Source organism: Entelurus aequoreus, linkage group LG01 (assembly GCF_033978785.1).
Source record: "Entelurus aequoreus isolate RoL-2023_Sb linkage group LG01, RoL_Eaeq_v1.1, whole genome shotgun sequence".
Lineage (NCBI taxonomy): Eukaryota > Metazoa > Chordata > Actinopteri > Syngnathiformes > Syngnathidae > Entelurus > Entelurus aequoreus.
In genome coordinates this window covers 55,592,842-55,615,833 of record NC_084731.1, presented here as the reverse complement: position 1 = coordinate 55,615,833, position 22,992 = coordinate 55,592,842, and the positions used below count along the sequence as shown (strand labels likewise).

General features: G+C 40.4%; 2 protein-coding genes across 3 annotated transcripts in view; one reads left to right on the top strand and one right to left on the bottom strand.

Moving 5' to 3' along the window:
• Positions 1-11,156, bottom strand: part of tmem183a (transmembrane protein 183A) — a 12,686-nt gene extending 1,530 nt beyond the window's left edge. The window contains exons 1-8 of one of the 2 annotated variants that reach the window (XM_062024505.1): positions 10,933-11,156; positions 7,951-8,040; positions 7,712-7,882; positions 5,004-5,154; positions 4,690-4,870; positions 2,082-2,162; positions 1,824-1,976; positions 1-700 (exon numbers count right to left, since the gene is read on the bottom strand). The exon at positions 1-700 is cut by the window's left edge and continues 1,530 nt beyond it. In XM_062024505.1, coding sequence (XP_061880489.1) covers positions 527-700; positions 1,824-1,976; positions 2,082-2,162; positions 4,690-4,870; positions 5,004-5,154; positions 7,712-7,882; positions 7,951-8,040; positions 10,933-10,996 — 1,065 coding nt within the window. In that variant the 5' untranslated portion in view covers positions 10,997-11,156 and the 3' untranslated portion in view covers positions 1-526. Of the gene's footprint in view, positions 701-1,823; positions 1,980-2,081; positions 2,163-4,689; positions 4,871-5,003; positions 5,155-7,711; positions 7,883-7,950; positions 8,041-10,932 lie in introns of both variants that reach the window. The other variant, XM_062024590.1, reaches the window with a different exon arrangement.
• Positions 11,157-11,699: 543 nt separating this feature from the next.
• ppfia4 (PTPRF interacting protein alpha 4) overlaps positions 11,700-22,992 on the top strand; it is a 322,419-nt gene continuing 311,126 nt past the window's right edge. The window contains exon 1 of the mRNA XM_062054768.1: positions 11,700-11,923. The gene's annotated coding sequence lies outside the window, so the exon portion shown is untranslated. The remainder of the gene's footprint in view (positions 11,924-22,992) is intronic.

Genomic DNA, 22,992 nt, shown 5'->3' with positions numbered 1-22,992 from the left:
TCATGCACTGCAGGGGATTAAATAAATGGGTGCAATTTTAAATTATGTGTTGCGCTTGGACATGTTTTATAATATCCACAAACTTCAGTGAGCAGGTTGTATTATGTGAGACCATGTGTGTTGACCTTTTCTGTTAGTTTATTTACACCATGAGTGGGAAAGGTTGTTTGTATTGGGTTATATATAAAAATGCTCTGCTGTATACACTTGAAAAGTGCAATTCATGGTCAGTCACCTGAATTACTTATGATGACCACAAGATGGTGACAGAATTCTAGCAATTGTACTGTCATGTTTATAATTAAGTTGGAAGCACCCTGTGTGACATATACATGTGTGACTGATTTTTTATTGTGACATCTCGCAGGCTGTAGTTTGGACACCCCTGCTGTAGAGGCTTTAAAGAAATAAAGAGTGTGGATGCAATAACATAGTTTGACGTTCTATTTGACACTATAATCAGGGATCAGATTAAATTTCTCTTGGGCAAACAGGGAGATAACGGTCAGGATTGTTTGTGTGATGTTCACTGCGACAAAGGGTACCGTGGATGCCACCAATCCATGAGCCTCACACTGTGTACAGGATCCAACACTACCTGCATCCCACCATGATCCACTCTCTTCTTGCCTCTCAGAGCCACAGAGTCCTGAAACACCAGTCGAACGCGGTGGTGGTCCGTGCTGACATTGATGGTGAACTACGGCAGAAGCAGATAGAACAGCTAAAGTGAAAAAGAGCTGTTTGTGTATCATAAAGGGGAAGTGCACTTTTTTTGGAATGTTGCCTATCATTCACGACCCTTATGAGACAAGAACTTTTTTTTTTTTGCATTCTAATTCGTAGTAATCAGCTCGTTGTAGGTGCCCAGCAATGATGCTAATGAGATTAATCCACTTAGCCCTTCAAATTCCTCTACAATGCATCAAAAAAGCGCCAACAATACCACATCTACATGTCGTGACCTGAATAATTACCAAGTATTAGCAAATGTTTTATCTTAAGCGTTTAGGCAAGTTACAGAGAGCTAACTAGCTTGTACAGCTGCAGTGTTGACATACTGAGCTGCTGCTCATAAACGCCTATTAGCCGGAGAAAGTTAATTCTAGATTGTAAATCGTGCATCTAACCTGGATAGTAGAAGGTTGTGGACATAAACAGAGAAGTTGGTCATCTGTTACATTCAATTTATACCCAGGGACGGCGAGAAAGACACAAAAAGACGCCAGTTTGCAGCACCTTTGCACTAACTATGATTAATTATTCACCTAAATAGAAATATATGAACACCCCATCAGTTGACATCCCAGTGAGAGCAGACATTGTACAGTAAGTGATTCTTTTAATATAGTTGTTGTCTCATGAAGTCTGCAATAATTAGTAGTGCTGTTGTGGTTGATGGAAAAAGCAAATATCCCTGAAATTATTGCACTGCCGTATGCTTAAAATAAGCAAAATATGTAAACATAACATGTTATTGTGAATGTGCCTGTTACTACATTACATATACTGTATACTTTCAGCATAATTATAAACAATGATGAAGGTGTTTGAATTTTTTTAAAAGTGCTTTATAGGCGGACTACTATAGGCTCCGTTGTAAACAGACTACCATTCACGTTTATTTACTAGTTTGAATGCATAAAAAAAGAAAAACGTGTGTGCTTATCTCACTTAGGGATTGTGAAGGATAGGCAAAAAAAAAAGAAAAAAAAGTGCAGTTGTCCTTTAAATGGACTTATTAGACGTATTAGATGATACTCAAACATTAAATGTAAAAAGACATCTTTATATAATTTCTGATAAAAGTTTATGACACCAACCAGGGAAAGATTCATGCCCATGACCACCGGGGTGAAGATGAAGTTGAATGTTGACACCTGAAGCAAGTAACTGTTCGAGTCTGGATTTGCATGGATGTCTTCGTACTGTTTGGGCATGTGCAGGGACTTGGCACGACCCTTTTTGGTGTGTCCCTGCTGGGTTGGAGATTACAAAGAAAAAAAAACAGTGTTAGCTTTTTCCAAACTTAAATGTTAACTATCTGCACTGTGTCACAACTTTAAGACCAAGATAGTTACCTGTTTTAAAAACTTGAAGTTGAATTCCCACAATCCTTCCGGTCGAGTCCCAGTCACTTTTATTACCCAGAACAATACACACTGCAGAAGGGTAAATAAAGAATCAAATGTCAGATTCGATAAAACTAATCTAAGGATACGTCGTTATACGAGAAGTATGCAAAATATGACTCATGAAAACTAAATCTCAATATGATAGTGCGATTATCGAGACGTTGCTACTCATAACCTATGATATAGCTATGTGTTTATAAAGGTGATACAAAAACAAACAACTTTCTATACGGCAAAACCTTCATCCCAGCTACACATTTGAAGCCAAAGTAAAAATCATGCTTTTGACTTAAATCTGGGGTGTCCAAACTTTTTGACTTGGGGACCGCATTGGGCTAAAAAAATTTGTCCAGGGGCCGAAAGATGACTTCAATGTAAACCACCTATATATTTACATATACATACATACATATACACACACACAAACACACATATATACACATACATATATATATTTATACATTTATATATACACACATATATATTTATACATTCATACATACATATATTTATACATATATATACACACATACATATATTAATCCAAACATCCATTTTCTACCGCTAATCCCTTTTGGGGTGCTGGAGCCTATCTCAGCTGCATTCGGGCAGAAAGCGGGGTACACCCTGGACAAGTCACCACCTCATCACATTGCCAACACAGATAGACAGACAACATTCACACTCGCATTCACACATTAGAGCTAATTTAGTGTTGCCAATCAACCTATCCCCAGGTGCATGTTTTTGGAGGTGGGAGGAAGCCGGAGTACACGGAGGGAACCCACGCAGTCACAGGGAGAACATGCAAACTCCACACAAAAAGATCCCGAGCGCAGGATCGAACCCAGTAATAGTTAAAGTTTGTTTACTTCCGTGACAACCTTCTTAAAGTTTTGTAATCAATTAGCAACATCAAGTAGCTAAAAGGTGCCAAATATGGATAAATGTGGAGAGAATGTTTTGAATTGTTCTAATCATGCATTGCAGGGGATTTAAATGTGTGTAATTGTGAATTATGTGTTGTGGTTGAACATTTTTTCAAATGTCCACAAAGTTCAGTGAGGAGGTTATATTATGTGTGACCATGTGTGTTGACTTTTTGTCTTAGTTTATTTGCGCCATCCCTGTAAAAGGTTGTTTGAATTGGGTCATATATACAAATGCTTTGCTGTGTACACTTCAATGTGCAATTCACGGTCATTAACCAGTATTACTCACAATGGCCACAAGATGGTGGCAGAACTGTAGCAAATATACTCACAGATATTTAATATAAAGTTGGAGGCAACCTCCGTGCCAGCTTCTTTATTAAACTTCAACACTTTAATCCGCCATTGTGTATTTACTTCTTCTGTGACTTTGGCCCAGTTTTGACAAAAATACATGTTTTGTCAGACTTCTAATGATTAAACAATCAAGAGTGGCGAATTGTCCAGGGTGCACCCCGCCTTCCAGCCGAATGCAGCTGGGATAGGCTCGAGACACCCCTGTGACCCCGAGAAGGACAAGCGGTAGAAAATGGATGGATGGAGTTTAATTTTGTCCAATGACTGATGGACATACAGTATCTTCATGTAGCAAGCCCCAAGGGATTATCAATATACAGGCTTAACTAGGGTTGGACAACATGGCAAAATAATGATCACGATTAATATTTTCATATAATCCGATCTTGATCAATATCAACACTTTTTATGTTATTTTTAACCAGCCAGTTTTAAAGGATCTGTACTAAAAGCGTAAGAAATGTGGGCTTAGTTCATACATAATATTGTTATTACCATACTGAGTAAAGCAAATTAAATAAAATGAAGGAAAGTAAACAATGTAGAACAATTGTAAGTATCACAGTGAACTATTTGTGTTTGTGGACGGTTGCAAGACCCAGAAATAAAAACAAACAGCCATGTCAGGCTTGAGGGCGTTGTAATAATGTAAACATTACCATTTTCAAACTAATATGCTAATGCTACATACGCTGTAAACATCATTGCTATTAGCAGATGTGCGTCATCTTTAAAAACAACACAGATTTAAAAAAGCTACTTTCAGTTTAAAATATTGCACAGGTAGCAACAGCTGAACTGCTAATATGCTCCGTGTGCTAGCTGCAAAGTAGACTGTGCTCGCATTTTCACGCTATCTGTACAATCACTTGCGAGGTACTTTTTTTTCAATTATTAAACTTTGTTGAACTGCCACAAAACCGACAGTTAGGTTTTATCTCAACAATAGCTTCATTTTGGGAGGATAACTCCAAGTCTCAGCGGACAATTATTTTGCTGCCCGGCACATTGAGCTCCAAGTTCTCTGTTTACTTCAACGAGAAATGGCTGACTCTGATTGGCTGATATAATGGCCATTTCCGCTATGTTTGATCGAGTAATGTACTTACAGCTAATCACCTGAAACGTACACGACCATATATTCCCCAGCTCTGAATTTGACCTTGTAATACGACCCAAACAGTCACATTTGACAAACTCGAAGCGGCAATTGAAAACAATCTGAAAATTAAAGTGATTGACAGCAAGCTGACTAGTTAATTTACCTTGGAATTGAGCAAGGTTGTGGGTGTAAATTCTGGCAGGGTTGGGATTTTGGAGGCACGCACGCTGAACGGCTCATACAAATAAAAAAGCGAGCGAATCACACGGGCCCTGAGACAGCATGTCTTGTCGATGCAGTCGGGCTGGAGACGAAAGGGCAGGTCAACATCCACTCGGTAATGTCTAAGAATGGCAGAGAGAGAAAAAAAATTAATCAGAGTGTCGCATTTGAACTACAATCCAAGGAATACTCTGAACAAAAATGTATGTAACAAACAGTCAGCCACAGTACAAAACTGATGGATATGTGTGATACCTTCTGTATAGCCTGGTCCAAAATACTGCAGTGCATGTGACCATCCAGGCATTTCTACAGATTAGTGAGAATCTGCACACATCTTCCGGCCTAATATAAGAAGAAAGCACCAGCCAGATGTCCACTGGGTACTCCTTCCCATCACTGCTCTCTGTGAGGATAAATGAAGTCAGACTGTTGGGTCCTCTCTTGTGAATTCTTTTTTTCACACCCTCACTAGCCATGTTTACATGCGCAAAACTTCTCCAATCCGATTAAAATTGAGCCAAATCCACTGTTGATAAATTGATCGCATCATGGCCTTTCATCGCCCCTTTTGGAAATAGTAGGAAAGTAATTATTTCTGGCTGTCATGTTGTCTGCATGTCCACAGCTCATTTGCTCTTTGTGCCCCACACGTTTAATTTTCCTCCTATCTGGCACCGTGTCTGTTTAGGTCAGGGGTGCCCTTTTTCTGCAGGCGAGCTACTATTCAATTGACCGAGTCGAGGGGATCTACCTCATTCATATATATAATTTGTATTTATTTATTTATTTATGAAAGAGACATTTTTATTAACAAGTTAAATGTATTTAATGATAATACAAGCATGTTTAACACATACAGATTCCTTTCTTTCATGAAGACAAGAATATAAGTTGGTGTATTAAATGTGGAGCTGCAGCTATCGAATATTTTTGTCATCGAGTATTCTATTGAATATCCTGATCGATTAATCGAGTAATTTTTAAAAAAATCATATTTTTGCTTTAAAAAATGTTTTTTTTTGTTTTTTTTGGGGGTCCTGTCCAGCTTCTCAGGCAAATCATATTGTTGATGTAGATGCCCATATCAAATGTACAAATTCACTTTAAATAGAGAAGTGTGGGATACTTCTCTTGTTGCCATATTTGTATTTTGACTTTATTTAATGGATTTATATTATTATTTGGTGCAGCCGGTCCGTAGCAATATTTTTGCTTAATTAAAGTTTAATTATACATGTTAAGATGTGCCCTCAATTATTGTGTTTGGCCTAATTGTCTTTTATTTCCTAAACATCTGTTTTCATTATTGTAGGCTGACACGCACAGCTAAAATGCGTCCATGGTTGATTGTGCCAATTTGTGTGTGCTAATAAAAACAGGTGCGCTCACAGCCCTATGTGCTGCTAAGTTCTTGTCTCTCGTGCGTTTTTGATGATTATTATACAGTGCCGTTTAAATGGTGATTTTACCCAAACCACGAAGACAGGAGGATAGGAATGGGTGTAGAGGTAGGAAACTTCGGGCACCTCACGATTTTATTACGATTCAGGAGCTACGATTCGATTAAAAATCTATTATTGATGCATCTTAAATTTAAGTATATTGATGCAGTTTTACATTTCTTTTAATTTCACTGAAGAAGTGTTTATCACTTGCAACTTTAAAATAAAAAACTATTCATTTGGAATAAGAAACAGTTAAATTAATACCCACTCTGATTAAATCAATGAAAATGTGTGCAAAACTAATTGTCCATGTCCAAATTGCGATGCATCTGAAGATGGATTATTTCCACCACCTTCAAATAGGTGTGTAGTAGCACTGCACGATAAAAAAAAATTACAAAATTTGTGATTTCTCCAAAATTGCGATTTATATAATTTACACATAAAAATGCATAAAACTGAGAAAATAAGGAACGTTACTTTTAGACTGTCAATCAACATATTCTTGTTTCAAGGTGCCACACATTAGAACAATATGCAATCATTTACTTTAAAATAGTTGGCTTTATGCAGACACTCACAGCTTTTGTCTACATCATGCTCTTAAAATGAAGAAATAACCGATAAAAACTATAAAGTGATTATCATTTAATCATAATATAAAATAATAATTCAAGTAACCATTTAAAAGGATATCAACATTTATTTCTATTTTCTGTAGAACTGTTAACAATTGCACTGCAATTGGTAGGTAAATAACTCTGTTTTGCTAAATAAACAAAACAATAAAATGGATTCCCATTACTGTAAGCAAAATCTTTAAATAAATATTGAACAACTTAAGTGCTTTTTTTTTCCCAGTTGGAAAAACGGCGCTGGGTTGTCTTTTTTTTTTTGCCATCACGGCATTCTCTCGTTGATGGGCTCATATTGCCCATTTGGTTTGAAGCTGAAATTTTACCAGAACGGCTTTGTAATCATATTTTCTCCTAATTTGTGGTACATTGCGGCACTTCTCACGAGCCTCTCTGTCTGTGCTTCCTGTGTGTGTGTGGTCTTACTCTCCACCCGCCGAGACAAAGATTGTGAATGACTAAAAAGAGGTCTCACTGCGTTCAGTTAAATAAACATGATCAAGTGCTGAGAGCGATGCACAGAGTGAGACCTCTTTCTCCCTGTTTGAAGCGAGAGACGACGAAACGCGAGGCTCAACGATTCTGATCGGCAAACATGTCTGTCACTCAAATGACGGTGACGGCGGAGAAAAAACTGAAACACCTCAGCCTCTTGTGGTTACATTATCGCACTAATTAAAATCTCAATGTCGATTAATCGTGCAGCCCTAGTAGGTATAAAGACGCCATTCGGAGTAACAATCGTTCGGAATTACATTTCTTTCCAAATGGACCCTCGCGTATTAAAATCTTCAAATTGATGTGTTCATATGTAACATTTTTAATCTGATTGGGCCTTTATTTTGATTATTTATGTCCATGCACACATGTCATATCATACCTTTTCTCCTCTTGTTCTTTTTCTTGTTGACCATTTTAGAATCATTGTCACCATCTTCCTCGATGTCTAAGTCATCAATGCTCTCCAAACCATCTGTTTTGATGGTTTCCGCAGATGAGAGGACATCTTCCACAGCACCCTGGGATGCTTCCAGGCCGCAGAGCAATTTGACTGAAAAGAAGCAAAAGAGTTAGCCGATCAGTTTGGTGACAAAAACAGAATAAATTGTGCAAGTTTACCTTCTTTTTCAACTGCATTTGCGAAAGACTTTTTCACTCGACCTGACTTGACAACGGCTGGATCCGCATCAGCATAATCAGCTACAGTCACTGAGGAGAAGTGTGTGTAGTCAGGTTGCATATTTACACATTACATGCACACAATATCATATGGCACTGTTCAAATGCAAAATAGGTATGTACGACCTGCTTATCGCCATTGCAGTGGTGGCTTGTGCCTGCCCAGATCAAAGTGGTTTGTGATGCGAGTTATTATAACAAAATCATATAAATGCTTTACTTATAGTTTAAGACAGGCTTGGGCAATTATTTTGACTCTAGGGGCCAAATTTAGAGAGAAAAATGTGTCTGGGGGCCAGTATATCTAGTTTTAGGAACACTAATACAAAACCTCACAATAATGTCTGAATGGATGCCAAAAAAGTTATGACAGACCGCCTTAAAAAACGGAATGGTATTTTAAATTTTTTTACTGAATGAGACACCTAGAATGTACATGAAAATCAAGAACGTGGGATTTACAATATTAACTATGAACGATAAAACACTGAATATTGACAACATATGAACGTCACACCCCATGTCAAACATCATTTTACAATCAAGCGAAACGCTAAAAAAATACAACAAACCGCGATATGAACGTGAAGGATAAAAAAAACAAAAAAACACCTACTATCTGATATATCACTAAGCTTTAGAACATTGTTGTAAAAATCTCCTTCCACGTCTGTCCCTGACACCCGCATTTCAGGCTGGCCGCTCTGGAAACACTCTGTGGAAACGCTCCCCACCCACACTGCTTGGGGCCTCATCTGAGCTGCTGTGACTTAGATTACCATAGTAACTAATATATAATGCAAAAGGGCAGATTCCAACCATTGAAATACTTTGTATAGTTCAAGACTTACGGTCTTTTGAAAATATCACTGCATATCATAATGGCGGCTACAGTTTCGATCTTAAAGATCTAAAAAAATGATGTAGGAATGTCCGGCGGGCCAGATTGAAAAGCTTAACGTGCCTTAATTTGCCCAGGTCTGGTTTAAGATGTTTGTATTCATGTCTGTCCTGATAATCCTGAAATATGACGTCAATCTGAGCATTGAAACAGGATTTTTGTGCTAGCTAAAACTGTCTGTCCGTGGCCACAGCCATGAAAAAATCCACAAAAATTGTGTAAAATTGCATCCAGAAAAACTCCACTATCGTACTAATGCACAATTATTCACTCTAAATGGCAGTTCATGATTTTTTTCTTAACCATTCAAGGTTTGTACTCAAAACGGTATGCCTCTACCGCAAGTATGTTCTTGCTGCTACTTAAAATAAATTAATATAAATGTATTTCATTTTTCATTAAGTTATTTTCTTTGGGTTACTGAACTAATTAATCAATTTGCACTTTATTTCATGCATATATGACAAATGTAAGGGATTTTTTAGGTTCCTTTTCCTAAATAGAAGTCACACATTTCTCTATTGCAAACCGTGGTAAGGCTACTACTGGTGTTATGCAGGATCCATCTAATGCTACACCAAATAATAAACCTAAATAAGTGATTAGTGTTTTATTTTCCTATATTAAAACACCGATTTACTGTTTAAACCAGGGATGTCAAACTCGACCACATGGCAGATATGGCTACTGAGGGCCGCTTGTAACAGTGAATAATGTAAGAATTTGCTTCTGGATTTCATTATTAATTACAAAAATTGTTTTACGTAGACTGTCGATTTTACTGTAAAATCTGTACATTTACAAAATGTTACTGTAAATTAGTGTTTATTTTTTACAACATTTGCGGTAAACAGTACCACTGTTTTTAGGGGGTTTGGGGGGGGGGGGGGTCACGGAAAAAACTGGCAGCTTAGTTGCCAGAATTTTTGTATTCAATTTACATTGATTTTTACAACATTATATTGTTAATGGAAAAACAGTACAAGTTCTTTTTTTATTCTGGCGATTTAGCTGCCAGATTTTCCACCGTACAAACAAATGTACCGTCTTCCATTTACAGTAATACACAGTTAAAAACAACAACCGTAGATTCTACAGTCAAAAACTGGCAGTTCAATCAACAGAATTTTAACACAAAAAACTGGTAGTTTTTTTCAATTTACAGTTGTATGCTGTAGAGAAAGAACACCGTAAAATGTTGTCATTTTTAATAATTTGATGGGTACTTTTGCTGTAAAAAGAAGTTTTTTTGTTTTTTTTTATTAAGACAAAAAGTATGATAATATACTGTAATATTTGTTGCAATATTGGATACAATTGAAGTTTAAAAAGGTATGCCATTTCTAGCAGTACATATAATTGTTCTGTCAAAATGAAAAAAAACAATTACATTTAGTGATAAAATATTAAGTACTTTATTGACACATATCATTTCCAGGTGTTTGCGGGCCAGATAAAATGATGCCGCGGGCCAGATCTGGCCCCCGGGCCTTGAGTTTGACACCTGTGGTTTAAACAGTGTAAATTGCTACAGTGGCCAAAATATTAAATATACTTTTTAAATCAAATCTCTGCCTTGTTTTTTTTTAATGAAAACTTAGGCATTGTATGCTACTGAAAAAAGTTTGCGAACCGCCAATTTATTGTCTTAATGGATAATACAGGACAAAAACAGCGATTGATTTTTGAACTTCAATAATTCGTAGCTACCTTTTTATTTGGCCTATCACAATGGCCTAGTACTATTGGGAGGATTTTTTTCAAGGTATTTACTTTTGGAGACAGTTTGTATTTAAATTGTTATGTCACGTACCTACATTACGTCACTCATTGGAGAGTAATAATATAACGACATACGATCTTTCGCACCGTCGTTTTTAGCTAACTTTCCCAACACAAAAATGTAATCTTACATCGATACAGTGCAAGTGTATGTTATGAAAATGTTACTTATAATGACTTTATGAATGAACCATAGCATTAGCATTGTACCTGCTAGCATGAATGTGGACCTAACCTACCTGATTCCGAGCAAATGTCCCCAGCCCTAAATTTCAGCCGTTTTCGGTTCCCTTTCTTGGGCATGTCGACGCTAATGTTCTGTGGACGCTCAACGCTGCTGTGAGTCCAGCCATGGCTCTATGGCAAGCCGGAATAGAGAAAAAGAAAAAATAATATCAGTGATATTGAAAATAGTCCCGCCAGGATCTTCAGCCATCATGGAATGACGCAGGGTCGGAGTTATCGCGAGAGTATCGTTGTCGTTCTTCTTCTGTGCCACTTTCGGATGCGGTGCTGCTTTACTGCCACTTGTTGGCAAGTAGTACACTTCCATTTCTACTAGTATACTCACGTAACATAAACAAACTGAGTCCATCCATCCATCCATTTTCTACCGCTTGTCCCTTTTGGGGTCCGAGTCACTACCTTTAAAAGCTTTGGTCACTCAATATCAGTGTTGGGACTAACGCGTTACAAGTAACGCGTTACTGTAACGCCGTTAGTTTCGGCGGTAACTAGTAATCTAACGCGTTATTTTTTATATTCAGTAACTCAGTTACCGTTACTACATGATGCGTTTCTGCGTTATTTGACGTTACTTTTAATGTAGTATAAAGTGTGTTTTATCGGAGCGCTGATTCTCCTTGTGTCACAAACCGGAGAAGAGAGACCTGCGCTCTGTGTGTGTGTGAGTGAGTGTGGGGAGTAAAGAGAGAGAGGAGGGGGGCGTGTCTGATCATGGCAGAGCTGCAGTCGAGTTTGTTGGAGATATTTTCACTACTTTTCTTTTGTCGAGCACAAAGAAAATAACATTTTAGTTAAATGTAAATTGTGCTTTGGATCAAAGATCCCATCTACTACCCAAAACAGCAATTTAAATCTGCTTAAACAAGCTACATAAGCAACATGCTTCGACGTAGCTAGTAAAGAGAGACAGAGACAACTCCAATGCTACTTTCCCTCCACCACTGAAGGATTAACTCTGCCTCTGCTCATCATTCAGCACTGAAGGTACACACTCTGTCAATCAATGTTCCCTCTAATTGTTCATGTGTGAGCAAACGCAAAAAGTCCGTGAGCATTCAGTGGAGCCCATGTGAGCAACATCAGACGTGCACACTGTGGCTACACCAGCAGCACACCTGTCCCAAACCTGACTAAATAACAAGTTCAATCTCCATCCATACATCCATTTTATACCGCTTGTCCCTTTCGGGGTGCTGGAGCCTATCTCAGCTGCATTCGGGTGGAAGGCGGGGTACACCCTGGACAAGTCCCCACCCATCGCAGCTAGGGCCAACACAGATAGACAGACAACATTCTCTTATTATAATCAAATGACAGCAGTCATTTCCTTTTCTAATATAAGTGTTTAGGCCCAATTACAATGACAATAACAACAAATATTGTTTTTCATGAACTGTGTACTTGTATTGTTTGTCTAGGTGGAGGTCCTGCTTTGGAAATAATTTGTACCCCTTTCAGACATTGCATTTAGTTCCCATTAAAACATTCACATGTTGCACAATGAGATGTAAGCAGGGGATCATGTGTACATTCCTGCAACTTCCTGTTTGTAAAAAATATATTTTTATTAGTATTTATTTAATATACTAACAGCATTTCATGATTAATATTTATAAATTAAGATTTCTAATAAATGACACTAGAATAAGCACACATTTGATTGGTAAATCATAGTGTAACGACCTGGAATGACACTTTATGTGTGGTGTTGGAGTTGTCCGACTTTTTGTGTGGCTGTAAACGCATCACTGGCTAAGTGCCATATGTGCATGTGTTGGCGCAAGTGAGAAAGAGCGAGCGGCTGCTGTTGATATAACAAAGTTGCTTTTGGTCTGGTTTGTACTGCAGAAAATGACCACTTTTGCTAGATATCATTTTTTTTACTAATGTTTTGGTGATGTGTTTATGGCTGACAATAAAGAGTTTTGCTCAGTAAAGTGATGGATGGATTTCATGTCCTCAAAGCGTCTCGACAGACGTTACAATATTTGAACAATGATGACGAAAACTGTTTTCTCTGTCGTGTCCGTGTGTCGAAAATTGTTATGTGCTTATTTTTTTATTTGATTTTGTGCGTGGCATAGATTTGCCGTGCGCAGAGGATGCTTGAGCAGTGCGCAATTGCACAGGCACGGCGCACCTTAGAGGGAACGTTGCTGTCAATTCTCTTATATACTCTTTCATCCTAGACTTCTAGAGTGTTTGACTATCACATCACTCTAAATGTATAGACTATAAAGTTCACAAACATAAAGAAGGATGCTAGTGGGCCAGGCCAATCTTTCCTTATCTCTAAACTAAAACTGGGGAAATGTGTAGAGTGTTCTGGGCTTCAGACATGATTTTGTGTCAGAATTCTTTGAGGAAAAAACGCCTGGTTAGGCTTTGTGTATGTAGTGTGTGCCTTTCTTGCTTTACAGCTATGTTGTTATTATGCTGTTTGTTACTTATGTATGTTATGTTGCAGCTATTTAAAATAGTTTTGTCAATTTGTTCTGGCCAGAAACAAATTGGCCTTTGTAACATATCTTTGTCTTTGTGTGTTGTATGTAGAGCACATTGCTTAGCTGAGTTCAGTGATGCAAATGCATGTCAAGTTGATCAACACATTGTATTATTCTCCAGTGCAATAACAGTACTGACATGAAGGCTAAAGGGGAATAATGGGAGCTTTAAAAAAAAAAGAAGAAAAAAAGAAGTAACTAAATAGTTACTTTTCAAAGTAACGCATTACTTTTTGGTGTAAGTAACTGAGTTAGTAACTGAGTTACTTTTGAAATGAAGTAACTAGTAACTATAACTAGTTACTGGTTTTCAGTAACTAACCCAACACTGCTCAATATGTATAATATTCTAACACGACTCCTTGTCTGGGAAACATTTATACCGAATATGTTATTTTTTGTGATGATAAATATATGAATATATTTTTTTATCCTATTATGTTTTTAATTGGCCCTAGTGTGTGAATGTGAGTGTGAATGTTGTCTGTCTATCTGTGTTGGCCCTGCGATGAGGTGGCGATCACTTGTCCACTTCGTTCCTAAAGATACTAAATGACATGGCTCCCGTGAAAACAGTCAGGATCAAAGCCCGCTCGGAACCATGGATGAATCCGGACCTATTAGCTGCCATAAAAGACAGAGACAGGAAATACTCTGAATACCACAAATGTAAAACAGAAGTAGATAAACAACCCAATAATATCAACCTCAAATTATTCCTTTCAACTCTCAAAAAGCAATGCAATAAATTAAGAAATAAGTCAACCAACCTGACTAAATCCTTTAAAAAAAATTACATTAACGACAAAATAGAGGAAAACACAAATAAGCCACGTGAGCTCTGGAAAATTCTCAACAACCAGCTTCCTGGTTGCAGCCAGAAACTTAAAACAAGACTCACCAACATCAGCATCAAGGAAGGTGACTCCCTCATTACAGACAAAATGGAGGTAGCTAGCAGACTTAACATCTTTTTCACCAGCATAGCCGCAACTCTTGTCAACAAGCTGTCCCACCACTCTGGTCGCTTTGGTGTAGAACACATTAAAGCCTTCTACAGAAAGCTAAGAGTATCCAACGATGATTTCAAATTAGAAATGGTCACAGCTGATGAGGTGTTTAAAAAATTGAGCGCGCTCCACCCTAACAAGGCCACCGGCCTTGATAATATTCCCTCCAGATTCCTCAGGGACTCTGCCTCCATCATTGCCCCGATCATCACGCACATAATAAACCTATCAATTACACAAGGCCAAGTACCAAAAGATTTTAAGATAGCAAGAGTAACTCCCCTCTTTAAAAAAGGAAGCAAATTGGAACCTGGCAACTACCGACCTGTTTCTATTCTCAGTTCCATTTCGAAAGTAATGGAGAAAATAGTTTATGAACAGGTCGATAGTTAACTTGCCACTAATAAACTCATGTACAAATTCCAATCCGGCTTCAGAACTAACCACTCCACTGACACATGCCTTCTCTATCTGACCGACCACATCAAACATGAGGTGGACGCGGGCAAATACTGCGGCATGGTCATGCTGGACCTTCAGAAGGCCTTTGACACCGTTAACCACGCTATACTGTTGGATAAGCTCAGAGCAATCGGATTTAACAAAACCTCATGGAGCTGGATGCAATCTTACTTTGAGGGGAGGGAGCAGGTGGTAGAGGTGAACGGCACCGTGTCCCTCCCCCCTCTCGGTGAGCTGTGGAGTCCCCAAGGCAGTATATTGGGACCTTTACTGTTCCTAATATACATAAACGACATGTCATCGGCATGCGACTGTGAATTGTTTTTGTTTGCGGATGACTCTGCCCTGCTGGTATCCGGCAAGGACAAGTCACAGGTGGAGAAAATCCTCAGTGCTGAGCTCTGTAGAACTTGCACCTGGCTCGCTGACAACAAGCTATCCATACACTTGGGTAAAACAGAATCCATCCTGTTTGGGTCCCACATCAACCTTAAGAAAGTCAATGACTTCACCATAAAAGTGGGTGACATTGTTATCACCAGGAAAGATGAGGTCACCTACCTAGGTTCCATTCTAGAGGCTAACCTTTCCTGTGATAAAATGGCAGCCAAGGTAATCAAAAAGGTTAACCAACGAACGAGATTTCTCTACAGAATCTCCTCTCTGGTCAACAAAAGCACCTTGAGGATTCTGGCGGGAACTCTCGTTCAACCCTTTTTCGATTACGCATGCACCTCCTGGTACCCCAGCACCTCCAAAACCCTCAAATCTAAACTCCAAACATCTCAGAACAAGCTAGTCAGGTTACTTCTAGACCTCCACCCCAGATCCCCCCTCACTCCTACCCACTTCTCTAAAGTGGGCTGGCTCAAGGTGGAGGACAGAGTTAAACAACTTGCACTGAGCCTAGTCTATAAAATCCGCTACACCTCCCTGATACCGAAGTACATGTCAAACTACTTTCTTAACGTAAATGACCGCCATAACCACAACACCAGGGGGAGCTCCACTAACCACGTTAAACCCAGATTCCGAACTAACAAAGCTCTTAACTCATTCTCTTTCTATGTCACATCAATGTGGAATGCGCTCCCAACAGGTATAAAAGAAAGGGCATCTCTATCCTCCTTCAAAACCGCAATAAAAGTTCACCTCCAGGCAGCTACAACCCTAAACTAACACCCTCCCCGGATTGCTAATAATCAAATGTAAACAATCAAATGCAGATACTTTTTCTTATGCCTTCTGATCTCTCTCTCTCTCTCTCTCTCTCTATGTCCACTACCTGATGTCCATATCCTAACCCCCCCCCACACCCCTGATTGTAAATAATGTAAATAATTCAATGTGATTATCTTGTGTGATGACTGTATTATGATGATAGTATATATCTGATAGTATATATCTGTATCATGAATCAATTTAAGTGGACCCCGACTTAAACAAGTTGAAAAACTTATTCGGGTGTTACCATTTAGTGGTCAATTGTACGGAATATGTACTTCACTGTGCAACCTACTAATAAAAGTCTCAATCAATCAATCAATCCAGGGTGTACCCCGCCTTCCGCCCGAATGCAGCTGAGATAGGCTCCAGCACCCCCCGCGACCCCGAAAGCGACAAGCAGAAAATGGATGGATGGATGGATGTTTTTATTTATTCATTTATTTGTTTTTTCTCCTTTCTGACCTGCCACCTTATCGTGGTAGAGGAGCTTGCGTGTCCCAATGATCTTAGGAGCTATGTTGTCCGGGGGCTTCTATGCCCCCTGGTAAGTTCTCCCAAGACAAACAGGTCTTAGGTGAGGGATCAGACAAAGAGCAGCTCAAAGACCTTTATGAAAAGTACAACTCGAGGACTTAGATTTCCCTCGCCCGGACGCGGGTCACCGGGGCTCCCCTCTGGAGCCAGGCCCGGAGGTGGGGCACGATGGCGAGCGCCTGGTGGCCGGGCCTGTCCCAATGGGGCCTGGCCGGGCTCAGCCTGCAGAGGCAACGTGGGTCCCCCCCTCCAATGGGCTCACCACTAATGGAAGGGGTCATAAATGTCGGGTGCAGTGTGAGCTGGGCGGAAGTCGAAGGCAGGGTACTTGGCGGTCCGGTCATCGGCTACATAAGCTAGCTCTTGGGACGTGGAACGTCACCTCGCTGGGAGGGAAGGAGCCTGATGGTGGAGAAGTTCCGGCTAGATATAGTCAGACTCACTTCGACGCACAGCAAGGGCTCTGGAACTAGTTCTTTCGAGAGGGGCTGGACTCTTTTCCACTCTGGCGTCGCAGGCAATGAGAGGCGACGGGCTGGGGTGGCAATTCTTGTTTCCCCCCGGCTCAAAGCCTGCACGTTGGACTTTAACCCAGTAGACGAGAGGGTAGCTTCCCTCCGCCTTCGGGTGGGGGGATGGGTGCTGACTGTCGTTTGTGCTTACGCACCAAACAGCAGCTCAGAGTACCCACTCTTTTTGGATTCCCTTGAGGGAGTACTGAAGAGTGCTCCCTCAGGTGATTCCCTTGTTCTGCTGGGGGACTTCAACGTTTATGTTGGCAATGACAGTGAAACCTGGAGAGGTGTGATTGGTAAGAATGGCCGACCGGATCTGAACCCAAGTGGTGCTTTGTTATTGGACTCTTGTGCTCATCACGGATTGTCCATAACAAACACAATGTTCAAACATAAGGGTTTCCATATGTGCACTTGGCACCTGGACACCCTCGGCCGCAGTTCCATGATTGACTTCGTAGTTGTGTCATCGGATTTGCGGCCTCATGTTTAGGACACTCGGGTGAAGAGAGGTGCAGAGCTTTCTACCTGGTGGTGAGTTGGCTGCGCTGGTGGGGGAGGATGCCGGACAGACCTGGCAGGCCCAAACGCATTGTGAGGGTCTGTTGGGAACGTCTAGCAGAGTCTCCTGTCAGAGAGAGTTTCAATTCCCACCTCCCGAAGAACTTTGAACATGTCACAAGGGAGGCACTGGATATTGAGTCCGAGTGGACCATGTTCCGTGCCTCTATTCTCGAGGCGGCTGATTGGAGCTGTGGCCGCAAGGTGGTTGGTGCCTGTCGTGGCGGTAATCCTAGAACCCGCTGGTGGACACCAGCACTGAAGGATGCCGTCAAGCTGAAGAAAGAGTCCTATCGGGTCCTTTTGGCTCATGGGACTCCAGAGGCAGCGGACAGGTACCGACAGGCCAAGCAAAGTGTGGCTTCAGCGGTCGCGGAGGCAAAAACTCGGATATGGGAGGAGTTTGGGGAAGCCGTGGAAAACAACTTACGGACGGCTTCGAAGCTATTCTGGTCCACCATCCGCCGCCTCAGGGGGGGAAGCAGTGTACTGTCAACACCGTATATGGTGGGGATGGTGTGCTGCTGACCTCTACTGCGGCTGTTGTGGATCGGTGGAGGTAATACTTCGAAGACCTCCTCAATCCCACCAACACATCTTCCTATGAGGAAGCAGTGCCTGTGGAATTTGTGGTGGGCTCTCCTATTTCTGGGGCTGAGGTTGCCGAGGTAGTTAAAAAGCTTCTCGGTGGCAAGGCCCCGGGGGTGGATGAAAGCCGCCCGGAGTTCCTTAAGGCTCTGGATGCTGTGGGGCTGTCTTGGTTGACAAGACTCTGCAACATCGCATGGACATCGGGGGCGGTACCTCTGGATTGGCAGACCGGGGTGGTGGTTCCTCTCTTTAAGAAGGTTGAACCGGAGGGTGTGTTCCAACTATCGTGGGATCACTCTCCTCAGCCTTCCCGGTAAGGTCTATTCAGGTGTACTGGATAGGAGGCTACGCCGGATAGTCGAACCTCGGATCCAGGAGGAACAGTCCTGGTCGTGGAACGGTAGACCAGCTCTATACTCTCGGCAGGGACCTTGAGGGTGCATGGGAGTTTGCCCAACCAGTCTACATGTGCTTTGTGGACTTGGAGAAGGCATTCAACCGTGTCCCCCGGGAAGTCCTGTGGGGAGTGCTCAGAGAGCATGGGGTATCGGACTGTCTGATTGTGGCGGTCCGCTCCCTGTATGATCAGTGTCAGAGCTTGGTCCGCATTGCCGGCAGTAAGTCGGACCCGTTTCCAGTGAGGGTTGGACTCCGCCAAGGCTGCCCTTTGTCACTGATTCTGTTCATAACTTTTATGGACAGAATTTCTAGGCCCAGTCAGGGCGTTGAGGGGATCCGGTTTGGTGGCTGCAGGATTAGGTCTCTGCTTTTTGCAGATGATGTGGTCCTCATGGCTTCAACTGGCCAGGATCTTCAGCTCTCACTGGATTGGTTCGCAGCCGAGTGTGAAGTGACTGGGATGAGAATCAGCACCTCCAAGTCCGAGTCCATGGTTCTCGCCCGGGAAAGGGTGGAGTGCCATCTCCAAGTTGGGGAGGAGATCTTGCCCCAAGTGGAGGAGTTCAAGTTTCTAGTAGTCTTGCTCACGAGTGGGGGTATAGTGGATTGTGAGATCGACAAGCGGATCGGTGCGGCGTCTTCAGTAATGCGGACGCTGTATCGATCTGCTGTGGTGAAGAAGGAGCTGAGCCGGAAGGCAAAGCTCTCAATTTACCGGTCGATCTACGTTGCCATCCTCACCTATGGTAATGAGCTTTGGGTTATGACCGAAAGGACAAGATCACGGGTACAAGCGGCCGAAAGGAGTTTCCTCCGCCGGGTGGCGGATCTCTCCCTTATAGATAGGGTGAGAAGCTCTGTCATCCGGGAGGAGCTCAGATTAAAGCCGCTGCTCCTCCACATCTAGAGGAGCCAGATGAGGTGGTTCGGGCATCTGCTCAGGATGCCACCCGAACGCCTCCCTAGAAAGGTGTTTGGGGCACGTCCGACCGGCAGGAGGCCAAGGGGAAGACCCAGGACACGTTGGGAAGACTATGTCTCCCGGCTGGCCTGGGAACGCCTCGGGATCCCCCGGGAGGAGCTGGACGAAGTGGCTGGGGAGAGGGAAGTCTGGGCTTCTCTGCTTAGGCTGCTGCTCCTGCGACCCGACCTCGGATAAGCGGAAGAAAATGGATGGATTTATTTATTTTTTATCTGTATGTATTTTGTCTTTCTTTTTTTGTTTTTTTTGTTTACATAAAGATGCTGATTGCTCAACCTTGCATTAAGTGTCTTAATTAGTCGTATATTTTGAATGTGTACAGTTTGTGTGCTCAATTCTTAAAAAAACCAAAACATGAACAAATTGCAAACGGTTTAACGTAATAAAATCCCATACACTCGTAACTCCTGAAATATATTTATTTATTTATGTATAACAATATATTTTAGACACAAAGAATTACAACAATTGTAAAACTTTCTTTGATGAAAGCGTCTCATTCCCAGTGTAAAAACGTAAAGCTATTGTCTCCCAAGCTTTTGAAAAGTTGTAGAAAAAAAACATTTATATTAAAACATCCTGATAGCATTTGTTTATCAACATTTTGCACAATAAAGCAAAGAAAAAAGTTATAATTTGTTGTGATGATGCACTCGGATTTGTTTACGTAACAAATTTGAAATGAGCATCCATTTAGATGCAAAATAAGGGAACATAATGTTTAGAATTCAAGCAATATGCATTGGGAATATGTCTAATGTGACAACATATGGAGTTCTGAAGGCCCAAAATCTACAAATGTCGCAACTATAACATGCCTTGGATTCAACTAATTCAGAGTAAATAGGATTTTTAACATTATAAGAGTCGTCAACACCCACATGGTTACCTTTAGACTATTTTAGTCCAATATAGTGCAGGTGTCAAACTCTGGCCTGCCACATCATTTTATACCTGGAAATAATACATGTCGAAAAGTACTTCATCTTTCCTACTAAATCTATTCATTATTTCTATTTTTGACAGAAATACATTTATTTACTGCATGAAATTGCATATATTTTAAACTTAAATAGTATCTGATCATGCAACAATACTGTATTACATCTTTTTTGGGAAACATTCTAATTAATATTTAAGTATTGTTAAGTATATTTGCTTCCACCAAAGAACACAAATGGGCTTAACCAGCCAATCACTAATACAATATTGCAGTGGCGGGCTGTGTGTTTCCCACCTAGGCCTTCAGTGATGTCCGACTTCAATGATTACCTCTCAAAATACCATAATTCATGTCCCCACATGACCATTGCTGGAGAAATACTATACAGAAACACATTTACGCACTACTGGGCATTGAATTACCTAAAGATTTTTTAACAACAAGGTGGAGGTTGTGTGCGGCTTTAAATCATGGTGTTGTGTCGTTTGTATTCAATGTGGCTTTTGCAATTGTGCTGTAGCTGAAAGTTTTTGTGTTGTAATTTCTGTTAATGTCTTGTGGCGTTTGCCTTTGTTACAACCTTTCTCGTAGACATCCGCCATTTTTTTTTTGATGACACCACACCACTTAACATTTAACACCCTCATCATTAAAAGTGTTAAACTTTATATAAAGTCTGCCGTTTCCAAATCAAATGTTTTTCTTTTTCTAGTTTTGATAAAATCGATCGATTCCCTTTTAAAACAATCTTGGATCAATGCTAATCTTCCGCAAGGCAAACTTGCCGAGCACAGATGGATATATTTGAAATTTAGGGATATAAATTGATCAGTTGATATACTGTATCGCTCTATAAAGCGTTTAAAGACATCCAAACGCCTCCATTAGGTTTTATATACATGATGTAAGTATGTATGTAATGTAGTAACATTTATAATAACAGGCAATATTTACATATTTTGATCATTTTGAGCATATGGCGTATTAATTTCACAAAGGCATCACGATGTTCGCATTTTCTTTCCACAAGAAATTGCGGAGGAGCATTTATTTATTTCTTCTCACTGCAGACTTCATGAGAGCCAACACACATAATAAAACACCACTTACTGTACAAGGTCTGCTGTCATCAGGATGCCGACTGATAGAATCTTGTTATTTTCCCGTTTAGACGAAGAATTAATCATAATCCTCGCAAAGAACAAAAGGGGGATGGAACCAGGCGTCTTTTTGTGTCCTTTTTCGCCATGAAAAGGACAAAGTTGTCAAAGTTGACCAATTTGTCGGATTATGTCCTCATCCTTCAACTATCCAGGTGAGAGGCATGATTTATAATCTAGAAGAGGGGTGGGCAAACTTTTTGGATCAGGGGCCACATTGGCTTGTGAAACTTGACAGACGGGCATATCATATCTGTTGGAACTAAGAGTAGGCTTCTCAAACATGGGCTATTTTAATCATAATACAACTATTTTCAACAATATCACATCACCAAAGAAACATACAAATGGTATTAAAGGGTTAACACTTACATTCTTTTTTAGTGGGAGGGGTGTTGTTGATCACCCATTTTTGGCAGTGTGTTTAAAGTCTAATATCAGTTTGTTGTGTAAAATCTCAAAACAGATCTTTGCTCAATTCTGTTTTAATATTTGGCGGGCCGCGTTAAAGAGACCAATGGCCCGGATGTGGCCCGCGGGCCGAAGTTTGCCCACCCCTGATCTAGAATTAACTTTTACGATCTTTCTGAGGCGAGAAAGCAGTTGATAAATATAATATAACAGCATAAGCTAGTTAGCTCTCTGTGATAGTGAGTCTGCGTTAGCGCTTATAATACCAATAACGCTAATACTTGCTTAATATTCAAGTCACAACATGTAAAATGGTGCATTGTTTGCGGATTTTGGATTATTATTTGGAGTTTTTTGGGCCGGGGCAGAATAGAGGACCTCCCAAGTTGACCAACTTGTCGGATTATGTTCTCATCCTTCTACTATCCAGGTGAGAGGCATGATTTATGATCTACAATAAACTTTCACAAACTTTCCGAGGCGAGAAAAGCAACCGATATATATATATATATATATATATATATATATATATATATATATATATATATATATATATATATATATATATATATATATATATATATATATATATATATATATATATATGCAAATCTTTGGGTGTCCCACGATTCGATTCAATATCGATTCTTGGGGTCACGATTCGATTCAATATTGATTTTTTCCGATTCAACGCGATTCTCGATTCAAAAACTATATTTTCCCAATTCAAAACGATTCTCTATTCATTCAATAC